This window comes from Bos grunniens, chromosome 27 (assembly GCF_055505025.1).
Source record: "Bos grunniens cultivar Pamir isolate PY7600 chromosome 27, Bosgru_T2T1.0, whole genome shotgun sequence".
NCBI classification, from domain to species: domain Eukaryota; kingdom Metazoa; phylum Chordata; class Mammalia; order Artiodactyla; family Bovidae; genus Bos; species Bos grunniens.
The window spans coordinates 28333320-28345502 of NC_141191.1; the positions used below are offsets into that span (position 1 = coordinate 28333320).

At 48.0% G+C, this 12183-nt stretch overlaps 1 protein-coding gene across 38 annotated transcripts in view; it reads left to right on the plus strand.

Moving 5' to 3' along the window:
• RBPMS (RNA binding protein, mRNA processing factor) overlaps nt 1-12183 on the plus strand; it is a 253392-nt gene that overhangs the window by 214431 nt on the left and 26778 nt on the right. For 32 of the 38 annotated variants that reach the window (XR_015156417.1, XR_015156416.1, XR_015156434.1 and 29 more), the window contains one exon: nt 11789-11919. The exons of the other annotated variants lie outside the window; for them this stretch is intronic. Coding sequence is in view for 6 of the 32 variants with exons in the window: in XM_086380896.1 (XP_086237022.1) it covers nt 11789-11919 (131 nt within the window). In the remaining 26 variants the exon portion in view is untranslated. The remainder of the gene's footprint in view (nt 1-11788; nt 11920-12183) is intronic. 38 annotated transcript variants of the gene reach the window in all.

Below are 12183 nucleotides of genomic sequence, written 5' to 3' on the forward strand. Positions count from 1 at the left end.
AGTAGGGAATATCTAGTAGTGAATCCATGAGAGTATTCTGTCTTCATGAAGTTTACCTGGGTCTCTAGCAGAGTAGATCTGGGGGGATGTTTTTATGTTGTATGTGTGTGTGTTAGTTGCTCAGTTGTGTCCAACTCTTTGCGACCCTATGGGCTGTAGCCCACCAGGCTCCTCTGTCCATGGGATTCTCCAGGCAAGAAGTCTGGAGTGGGTTGCCATTTCCTCCTCCAGGGGATCTTCCTGACCCAGTGATTGAATCTGGGTCTCCTGCATTGGCAGGCAGGTTCCGCACCATCTGAGCCACCAGGGAAGCCCTTTATGTTGTTTATATGATAGAAAACCAACGCTTGGGATTTCCATTGTGATCCAGTGGCTAAGACTCCGTGCTCCCAATGCAAGGGGCCTGGGTTCAGTCCCTGGTCAGGGAACTAAGATACCTCATGCCTCAACTAAGTTCTGGAAAGCTGCAAATAAGACCCAGTGCAGCCAAATATATTTAAAAAAACAAACAAACAAACATAAAACCATCAGTGCTCTCTGTAAATAGAGCTCCTGTTAAACATCTAGATTTGATTGCAGTTAATTCCTTGTTGACCGGCTCTCACAGAGAAATGTAAAAGTTCAGTTGTGATGTCTGGGTGGGAAGTTGCTGGGGAAGTTCTGGGTGATCCTCCACCCTGCAGTTCCAGGTCTCAGGAAGGAAGAGGTATGAAAACGTGCCATTCTGATGAGCAAGAGGCAGTAACAGTGATGACTTTAATCAAGTCACCAGAGAAACAGTTTTCCTGCAGCTTGTTCTCTGAGTTTCCTTCCTCACTCAGATCAAGGGTCAGTTTAGTTCAGTTGCTCAGTCGTGTCCAACTCCTTGCAGCCCCATGGACTGCAGCATGCCAGGCTTCCCTGTCCATCACCAACTCCCGGAGCTTGCTCAAACTCATGTCCATCGAGTCGGTGATGCCATCCAACCGTCTCATCCTTGTCCTAGACTGGAAGATATTTTGACATGAAACATCTGCCCAGTAAGGAAAGAACGGGACCCTGGGAGCAGTGACTGCTCATGGCCCGGCCCAAAAATCATTAACCTGGAGGGGAGGTGCCCCAGTTGAGTGAAGACCAGCTTGCTTTTGGAATTTCCTTGGCATACCTTTTTTGGTCTGGGTTAGCCTGCAGGTTTAAAGGGTTGCTTTAGGAATATGTATTAGGAGAGAAGAATGTGAGTGGAAAGACCGTGGAAGTCATTAGGAAACCAGTTTAAAAGTCAAGAGGAGGCTGTTAAGAGTCCAGCTGGGAACCTCATTTGGGTGGTAGAAATAAGGCTGTAAAGGGAAAGATATGAAAAAGGCACGGAGGAAATGCCACCTGTGTGAAGAGGCAGAGAAGTGGAGGGTCTGGAGATGACTGACGCACACCCTGGTTCTGTCGCTTGCTGTGAGCCAGCGGACGAGGAACGGAACCTGTGAGGACCTGTGCTTCCTGATGACGCACAGGGGCTGGAGTTGGAGCCTCCCACCAGCGGTGTGAGCATGGCGGGTGTCCTGTAAGACATGCTGCATAAACATTAGCTACTTTCTTGCTACTCTTATTATCGTTAGTCTCCGACATCATCTTTAGTGTGTTAAAACTCTAGTCGTTGGATATGGGAAATGGAGGCGGCTTGTACCTGAATGGATGGGATAATGGAGTGTGGGGAGGTATAAAGAGGCATTGGTTTATGAGCGATAGTGAGTGCATTTTTGGATGAGTTGACTTGAATGTGTTTAGGACGTCTGCACTGAAGTGGAAATCTTAGCTGTAGATTGATGATGTTGTTGTTCAGTCACTGAGTTGTGTCTGACTCTTTTGCAACCCCATGGACTGCAGCCTGCCAGGCTCCTCTGTCCTCCTGTATCTCCTGGAGTTTGCTCAAGTTCATGTCCATTGAGTCGGTGACGGTATCTAGCCATCTCATCCTGTCGCTCCCTCCTCCTTTTGCCCTCAGTCTTTCCCAGCATCAGGGTCTTTTCCAGTGAGTTAGCGCTTAACAAAAATGGCCTAAGTATTGATGCTTCAGCATCAGTCCTTCCTATGAACATTCCAGGTTGATTTCTTAAAGGATTCCTTGGTTTGATCTTGTAGTCAAGGGGCTCTCAACATCTCCAACACCACAATATGAAAGTATCGATTCTCGGGCACTCCGCCTTCTTTATGGTCCAAATCTCAAATTTACCCAGTACACAGCTACTGGGTAAAACCATAGCTTTGACTATATGGACCTTTCACCAGCAAAGTAATGTCTTTGCTTTTTAATACACTGTCTAGGTTTGTCATAGTTTTCCTTCCAAGGAGCAAGTATCTTTTAATTTTATGGCTGCAGTCACCTTCGGCAGTGATTTTAAAGCCTAAAAAAATAAAATCTATCACTGCTTCCACTTTTTTCCCACTTTTTGTGACTTTTTCCACTGAAGACTTAGGAATTATCCTAAATTGAGTTAATAATTGAAGCAAAGAAAATGGCCAAGGACTGGATTAAAGAGCAGGTGGTGGTCCCATGGTTAAGCATCTGCCTTCCAGTGCAGGGGATGTGGGTTTGATCCCTGGCCTGGGAACTTAGATTCCTGCATGCCTCAGAGCAACTAAGCCCGAGTGGTACAACTGAGAACCCAGTGCAGCAAAATAAATATTAATTTCAAAAAAAGAGCAGGTAGAGTAGAGGGTGTGCTGAGCACTAATTGATTTTTTCCTGGGGTCTCCAGCTCTGAACACAGCTGGCTCCCTATGCCGAATGGACAAACTCCATTCACGACTGGTATCACATTCATTTGAACTTTTCACCGAATCTTTTGATTGTCCCCCTACACTTACCTTCTTGGGGAGCTGATGAAGTATGTGACCTTTTGTGGGAACCAAAGGTTTTCTTGGGCCATGACAACAGATTCTCACCAGATGGGTGGCTGAAAACAACTGAGATATATTCTCACCGTTTAGGAGGAGGGAAGTCTGAAGTCGAGGCGTCCACAGGGTTGGCTTCTTCTGGAAACTCAGAGAGACCATCCCGTGCGTGTCATAGCTTCTGGTCGTTCCTTGGCTTGTGGCTGCATCATTCCAACCTCTGTCCCCGTCTTCACATCACCTGCTTCTCTGTGTCCTCTGCTCTTCTTATAAGGACATCAGTCTTTGGATTTAAGCCCACCACCACCACCAAATCTAGGATGATTTCATCTCGAGATCCTTAAATAATTACATCTCCAAAAAGTCCTGTTTTCCAAAAGGTTACATTCTGAGGTTGCAGGCAGATAGGAATTTTACTGGGGACGCTCTTCAACCCCTACCGCTTGTGTGCACTGTCCCTGGCCACAGAAACTGGGAGTGGACTGTGTTCTTAGCCCTTACATCAGAAGAGCATGTCCTAATGGGATAGTCCTCAAAAGAGTGGGCCTCGTAAGGCTGGTTTTTGAAGGGTTTGCTTAACAAACTTGGATCAACTACTTGCAGAGGTATGTGAGTAGGAGTTGCTTGCTTAACAGAGTCCTGGATTTATTTTTCTTGTTTGGAATTTTTCATCATACTTGGGCCTTCTGTGACATGGCTGCTGTTTTTTCTGGCTGAATTCTTCATCTATCAGGCAGGCCCTCGTGGAGTTTGTTCTAGTATATTGAGTATGCTGAATGCTAGAGATGAAGACCACTCGTGCTCCAGGGAGCCCGAACCATGAGACGTGGGTGAAAATAAGTGAAAGTGTTAGTCGCTCAGTCGTGTTGACTCTTTGTGACCCCATAGACCATAGCCCACCGGGCTCCTCTGTCCATGGACTTCTCCAGGCCACGGTACTGGACTGGGTAGCCATTCTCTTCTCCAGGGGATCTTCCCTCCCCAGGGATTGGACCCAAGTCTCCCACATTGCAGGCAGATTTGTTACCGTCTGAGCCACCAGGGGAGCCCAAGACATGGGACCTGGGTTCTAATCCCAGCTCAGACACTTAAGTTTTTCTCATCGTTAAAATACGGCATCCATTCCTGCCCTTTTCTCCAGGATTTTTTTTTTTTTTAATATTTATTTGGCTGTGCGAGGTCTTAGTTGTGACATATGGGATCAAGTTCTCTGACCAGGGATGGAACCCAAGCCCCCTGCACTGGGAGCACAGAGTCTTAGCCACTGGAGTAGGGTCTTTTCCACTTTTCTGAAGAAGTCTCTCTCCAGAGTTTTTAATAAGGATTCAGAATAATGATGTACACGTTCTCAGCTATGTATAAAATGTATGAAAATAGGTGTTATTAATATAGAGTTAAAGTGTAATCTTACTTAAAAAGTAGCATTTGAGGGCTTCCTGGCAGTCCAGTGGTTAAGACTCTGTGCTTCTACTGCAGGGGACACGGGTTCAATCCCTGGTTGGGGAACTAAGATCCCACATGCTGTGCAATATAGCCAAAAAATAAAATAAAAAGTAGGATTTGCATGCTCTCACCTTCATCCTCTCTCTCCCACACAGAGTTGAATTAATCTACAATTTGATCATTTCCTCCTGAAGAGCATTTTCTCTTTTTTTTCCTCCATTCATTTTATCAAATACACAGCAAAGAGTTGACTTCTTAATACCTTCTGATGTACTGGTCTAGGTAGCAGGGTAAGCAAAGGGTGTCTGTGACACTGGAAGTGCAGAATGTAGCAAAACACAGAGAGAGAGGACTTTGCTGGTGGTCCAGTGACTGAGACTCTGTGCTCCCAATGCAGGGTACCCAGGTTCGTTCTTCGGTCATAACCTAGATCTGACACGGCTCAACTGAAGTTCCTGCATGCTGAAACTAATAAGATGCTCCACAACCTCAATAAATAAAAAGATATTTTTTAATAGTTTTTTTTTTAAAGAACACAGAGAGGATTCTAATGGCCCCAGAGATGGTCATTGTCACCTGCCTTCTACCCTCTAGGAAGTGATGTCTAAGGGGAATCCTTTAAAGAATGAATAAGAGTTACACCAGGTGAAAGGAAGGTGCTCGCCTGACAGAAGGGATGTGTATATACTAGACCTAGAAGTGGGAAGGGAACCGTGTGTGGTCAAGCCAGGTAAATAACTCACTGATCCCAGACCAGGAGGGAAAACCAGGTGAGAGTAAGGGCTGGAGGGGGTGCGGGATTCACAAACTATCTAGACATCAAAGGGAAATCATAGAAAGGTTTTAAGCTGGAGAGTGACAGTACTGAATCGTATATTTTAAAGTTCTCGGATTCAGGAATCCTTTTCAGTAATCCAGTGACGGTGGTTAGGATTTAAGTGATGTGATGGGATAGATTCAATAGGACCTTGATGAAAGATTGGATGAGGGTAGGGTGACTTCCAAGTCATCCTGGCTTGGACATCGAAGCATCTTTTACTGAAATCTGGGACCGAGGAGGGCAGGCCATTGGAGGGAGTATGTTTCCTTTTATAAATATTGAGCGTGATACTGCTGTGGAATATTTCCAAATAGAAATATCCAAGAAACAAAGTAAATGATGACTTAAAGTTCTTGGGCCTTGTGTTCTCAACTGTACTAAGGTTATGTCCTTTAAAGATTCTCCTTGTCCCTCTTGATCTCCGTCGTTTCTAAGAGTCCTTCATCTTCACCTAAGTTTCAGCGTGACCTTAGACGGGAAACTTCCGCTGTCTGCCTCCTTGTTTCCTCATCCAGAAGAAAAGGCAGACTGGGTGATCTTCAGGAGCTCTTTGGGTTTAAACCTTCATCAGAGACTTTGCAGTTATTTCATTTCAAAGAGATTGGAGGGTGGAATTGGGGAATCTAGTCCTCGTTTGTTAGAATTCAATTTAACTGTTCTGGTTGCATATTCTTATGCTAAGAAAAAGGTCAATTCAGATGGATACTGCCCCAACAACTGTGTGTATCCTCAGTGGTACAAAAGGAGAAAGGTGTGACCAGGTCTGGGGCAATGGGAAGGTGTTGAGCCAGCCTCCCAGGAGGGTTGACTTAGGCCCAGACAAAAGCCCTGGCCTCCTGATCTCTTAATGCTCCCTGGGCCCTGGCTCAGTCAGCCTCGCTGACTCCCAGGCCATCCATCCCCATGGGCTCAGGCCATCAGAGGTTCTCTTGCTTTAGCCTTGCTTTCCTACTAAGTTGGCACCGGATGGGCCGAGACTAAGGAAGGTGAAGCCCACCTGAGCTCTGCTCCTTCCAGGGGGTGGTCAGGTGAAGGGCTTGTTCCATGGAAAACCCATCTGTTTACCTATTACAATTTTCTCAAACCACATTAGCAACAACAACAACAAAAAAAGCATACAGATGCAAAAAAGCTCCTTCAGCTTACTGCCTTCTTGCATCAAAGGAGAGCATGTGCGTTTTCAGGGAGTTTCAGCCTCTCAGTGAAGTGGAGGTGTTCTTGTGGACTCCTCCTCTCCAGGTGTGATCCTGCCCCAGGCCACCTCCACTGTGCTTGTATGGCTCTCTCACTCATGTGTGGCTCTGAGCCTTAGTGGCTCAGTGGTAAAGAATCCACCTGCCAATGTAGGAGACATGGGTTTGATCCCTTGGTCAAGAAGATCCCCTGCAGGAGGAAATGGTAACCCATTCCAGTGTTCTTGCCTGTGAAATCCCATGGACAGAGGAACCTACAGGGCTACAGTCCATCAGTCCATGGGGTCGCAAAGAGATGGGCACGACTGAGCGCCTAAACAACAGCTGAGCCAAGCAAGGGATGCCAGGCTGGGTCTACTCTGACCCTTCAGTTTCTCTTCACAGAAAAGTCCAGGATGATTGCTTTCATTTGCATCTTCTCTCCTTGAGTGTCTCATTCATTTATTCCACGGGTACTATGTCACAGCACTTTGAAAGCAAAATACCCCAGACTTTACTCAGGTAGCTACTGTCGTTAGTGGTTCTCAGAGTGAAGTGTGTACCAGAATCACCTGGAGGGCAGAATTCCCGATTAAGTGGGTCTGGGGTGGAGCGGAGAACTTGCCTTTCTCCCGTGCTGCTAGCTGCTGGTTTGGGGAGCACATTTTGAGAAGCACTGGCCCCCAACACAGCGTTCTCTGGGGGCTGTTGTGGCACTGGCAGCTCCGCCTTGGGAACACGGGGAAGGGCGTGGATAACTCTACCTGGGTTGTTGACCTTTCTTCCTGTTACTTTACCTGCTGTATGGCTTGGGTCAGATTTCTCAGCACCTCACTCATGAGGCCAGTAAGTGTTAGTCGCTCAGTCGTGTCCGACTCTTTGCAACCTCATGGACTGTAGCCTGCCAGGCTCCTCTGTCCATGGGGTTTTCTAGGCATGGAAGTGGGTTACCATTCCCTCTCCAGGGGGTCTTCTCAACCCAGAGGTTGAACCCAGGTCTCCCATGTTGGAGGCAGATTCTTGATCGTCTAAGCCCCCAGGGAGTCATTAATCCTTGGCCTTGGCGTACCTTGGTACCTTGGCCCCTGAAGTCAGGCCCGGAAGCCTGCTTGCTTCCCTCCCAGCTGCTTCACTGTTCCTTGGTTTGTCCCCATCCTACTTTGACAACCCTTTGCGCATCCGCCTGCTCCACGAGGGGTTTCCAGGAACTATAGGAATGAATTCAGACTTCAGAGATTTGGAAGCAGAGCTTGCTTTAAAAACTGGCCCCTGGATGAGAACAACTGGAGGAGCGATTTTCAAACAGTTACCTCCAGAACCCCAGTGTTCTCCAGGATCTGTCACAGGAGTTGAGTTCCTCCAGCCAGGACCAGCAGAGTCAGCCCAGACCGCTCCACTTCTATTGAAAAAGAGTTTCTGGGAAACATGTTTGAAGAAAGGTTCCATTGCTTTTATTTTTAACTTTAAAAATGCCTGCTCCAAAACACTTGCTCTGATTTGAGCCTCCCTTGGCTCAATATTTTGGGTGCGTATGACAGATATTGCCAGGGTTGAGAAATTTTAGATCTGGTTCCTCTGGCTATTCCCTCAGTTCCTTTAACAAAGAAAACAGTGGTATCTCTTTAAAGAAGTTTTGGGATTTTCTGTCAGGTGCTGTTCAGTACACCAAGCATGACTGCATGCTAAATGCTGGGCTCAGAGCCGGGCCAGGGGTGCAGAGTAAGACCTGGCTCCTGCCCGAAGGATGTGCTGTTAGTCATCACTTCACTGCCCTCCTGTCTCAGCAGTCGTCACACAGAGCATCTCCGCTGATACCCTGAGTTCATCTTTCTCCTGACCAACCTTTCACGCGCTTCGTAACAGTTACCGTAACTCCAGATTCCATTTTAAGAAGAGAAGGGAGAGCTGACGAGCTGGAGCAAGGGATTTACCCAGTGTGTGTTCTCCCTGGTCTCTTATCTTAGGATCTGCTTCACTGGGGCTTCGCTAGTAGCTCAGATGGTAAAGCATCTGCCTGCAATGCAGGAGACCCCCTATTTGATCCCTGAGTTGGGAAGATCCCCTGGAGAACGGAATGGCTACCTACTTCAATATTCTTGCCTTGGAAATCCCATGGACAGAGGAGACTGGTGGTCAGTCCGTGGGGTCACAAAAGAGTTGGACACGACTGATAGACTAATACTTGGGCGTTTTCACTACCTGACTTATGCTGTCACTCTGCAGTTGGGATATGGGACAGCGGTCCCCCATGTTGGCACCAGGGACTGCTTTTGTAGAAGGTAATTTTCCCACGGACTGGAGTGGAAGGGGTGGTGTGGGGATGTTTCAAGCACATTAAATCATCATGCACTTTATTTCTACTATTACTGCATTAGATCCTGGAGGTTGGGGACCCCTGGCTTAGAGGACTTGGAAGCAGTCCCCACTCTGCTGGGCTAGGCTTTTAGTATTCATGTATTGGTTGCGCTGGGTCCGCCATGCTTTGTGGGCTTTTCTGTAGTTCCAGCAAGCAGGGGTTACTCTCGTTGTAGAGCACGGGCTGTAGGGTGCTCTGGCTTCTGTAGTTTCTCCCGGGTTCTAGAGAACAGGCTCAGTAGTTGTGGTGCTTGGGCTTAGTTGCTCAACACCATGTTCGATCTTCCTGGACCAGGGATTGAACTCTGCATTGTCTCTACAATGTCTGCGGCACTGCCAGGCAGATTCTTTACCACTGAGCCACCAGGGAATCCGTGGGCTAGGTTTTGTGCAAATATCCATCCGTGACTGGTCAGTGTGAAATAAAGCTACAGGACAAGATACGGAAAGATCTGAAAACCACAAATTCCATCAGGCTGAGATCCAAATCCAGACCCTGTGTCTTTAGGATCAGATACCTTAAAAGACATACTTTCTGGAAACTTTCTGAAGGGAGCCCCAGAGCACCCTGCAAGGCTTCCTCACTTTTAGCCATCAGGCAGCAGACTGAGCAGAGCCCCTGGGTGGTGATTATCGTTCTCTGCTGTCACCGTGGGGCCAGGCAAGCATGGGCCGAAAGATGACTGTGCTGAGTCTTGAGACTCTCTTGACTTTTTAAAAAAAGACTCAGAATGTCTTAAAATAACCTGGTAGCTGAAATAACAACAGCAGCCACAGTCGCAGCCTGCCAGTCCTGAGAATGGTTGTTTGTTTAAAATCTGAGGCATTGGTTCTGGCAGCGGTCGGTTTCCACGAGCCTGGGCTCTCACAAGTGTTGTTGCTCTAATGGAAATCATATGGTCTCATCACCACAGGAATCATGGGGCTCTGCTAACCCCTCGCTAAGGAATTTCCTTCCAGAAACTACACACACACCTCCACACCCTAGAACTGCGGAAGCAGGTGGTGGAGACCTGATCACTTTAAAAAGGATTATGATGTTAATATTTTCCCATCCAAATAATTGGCCTAGGCTCCAGCAGACTGTGTTCCCATCACCACGAGAAGGTCGCTTTAACAGCCTTGTTGAGAGAGGGAAAGTTGGGGTGCCCGAGCAGCCAGAGTCTCATCACCCTACCTTGTTGGGATCCCCTGCCTGGCGCCTAAAGTGTCATCATCAACAGCTCTTGGCTCTCCCTCACCCTTTCAGAAGCTCTTCCTGGGACTTCTCTGATGGTCCAGTGGTTAAGACGCCACCTTCTGATGCAGAGGGTGCAGGTCCGATCCCTGGTCCAGGAGCTGATTCCCATGTGCCTCACAGCCAGAAAACCAAAACACAGAACAGAAGCAGTATTGTAACAGAGTCAATAAAGACTTTAAAAGTGGTCCACATCAAAAATAATTTAAAAAAAGAGAGAGATAAACTATTATCACAATGACAACTGAGTTGATTAAAAAAAAAAAACAAAAACCTCTTCCACGCTGGCTGGAGACAGAAGCTCCGCACACACCCGTCCACTGATGAGATGCTCCTGTGGGCTCACCTGCCTTCTGCTTGTTCTGTAGGGTGGTCTCCATGTCACACTCCGCATGGTACTCTTCTTTTTCTAACCCCCTCCCCACACTGAAAATCTGCCCAGAGTCAGAATTTGGGGAGATAGGGGAGACCTGGAATGAAGACTTGGGACAGCTTGGATGGTGAGAAGGAAGCAAATGACTCTCTGGACCTTGGGTCACATGCCATGCACTGTTGACTTCTGGAAAGTCCTGAATGGCAGAGTCACTAATGGCTTTAGGGGTCACCTTTCCTGACTCCCTTGGCAGTCCCAGGGAGCATCCCTGGCCTACATGATACCAGAATTTGACAGGTGATAAAAGCACATACTGAGATGCTGATTGATGGTTTCCAGATGCGAACTATTGACTGGGTATTTTTGCCTTGAGACACACCCCAGCCCACCCGCCACGTGTGTGTCGTGGCTTCCGCGGGCCGCTTCCCGATCATTCTGAGACCCCAGCACTTGCCCGTCAATCTGGCAAAACTGCCAGCGTGGATTCGGAGCTGAACGAGGAACATTGAGACCAGCCGGTCAGCATCACAACTCAAGTGTTTTCCCTAGAAAATGAATCTGTGTCAACAGCAGTCGTGAACGCCCTTATTTGGATCTTGGTGCAGCGCCCCTTGAATCTGAACACCCCAAACCTTGTGTTTCCATCCTCCAAACTTAGAATACTTTAAATTCCCTGTGGGCAGTATCTGCCCTTGTGCTTCTAAACAGAAAACGCTGGATGATCATGATATTTGCCAGTCATCAGTATGCCCATGAACAGGCTCCTCCTCCAGTCCTTCTGGGGTCCTTCTGGTCCTGCCGGGCGGCTGCTGTTCTCCCAGCGGCTCTGCAGTAGGTCTTCACGGGAGATCGCTACTGGATCTCTCTCTTCCTTGGAGGACCCTGTTTGCTGTTGGCTCCAGGAAGTCCCCCACTGTTCAGGGGGTTCCCCGTATTCCAGTTGGAAAGACATCAGAGTGTCCACTGCAGAGTCTAAGATCTCAGCAGGCCAGGCCGGAAGCAGATGCTTACTGCTTTTTTAAAAACTTTTATTTTACTTCCTGATTTTTATAAATACTATATAATTATATATGAATTTATTATATGGTATAAATTTATACTTTTTAAATAAGTATGAAATAGTGCTCGCTTTGGCAGCACATATACTAAATAAGTATGAAATATGTTTAATTACTTATGAGTTTTAAATTTTTTTTAATTGGAGAAGAATGGCTTAACAGTGTTGCTTTTTGCTGTCCAACATCGTGAATCAGCCATAAGGAGACATAGACCCCCTCCCCCGTCTTGAGCCTCCCTTCCACCACCCGCAGTCCATCCCAGCCCTCGAGCGTCCCCCCCGCCCCAATACTGTATGTAACGGTCAGTGATCGGTGTTCAGGAGACCGGAGCCAACAGGTGATGCAGCGGCTGGGAGCGATGCGACCTGTGCCGCGGCCGGGGGCTCGGGCGCGCGGGTGTGTTTGTAACACGGAGCCGGCAGCGGGGTGGCCACTAACTGTGCCCTTCTTCTTGTCTTGCAGATGAGCTCACAGTGCCTGCACTTTACCCCAGTAGCCCTGAAGTGTGGGCCCCGTACCCTCTGTACCCAGCGGACTTAGCGCCTGCGCTGCCTCCTCCTGCTTTCACCTACCCCGCTTCACTGCATGCCCAGGTAATTGACGCCCCTCGGCCACGACTCCACTCACCCCAGCACCCGTCCTTTCCAACCTGGTTCCCCAGAGCACACCGTACAACTAACACCGCTCCGGCTAACAGATCCACCTCCGAGAGATTAATGTCCCCCTCTCGATCAGCCGCCACTCCTCCGGGACTTCTGAGGACCGTCTGACAGCCATGACATCACCCACTGCCTGACGTTTGCCCCGCCCCCCCAGACAACACCACTCTCTTCCTTAATGATCTCACCTCATGTCAC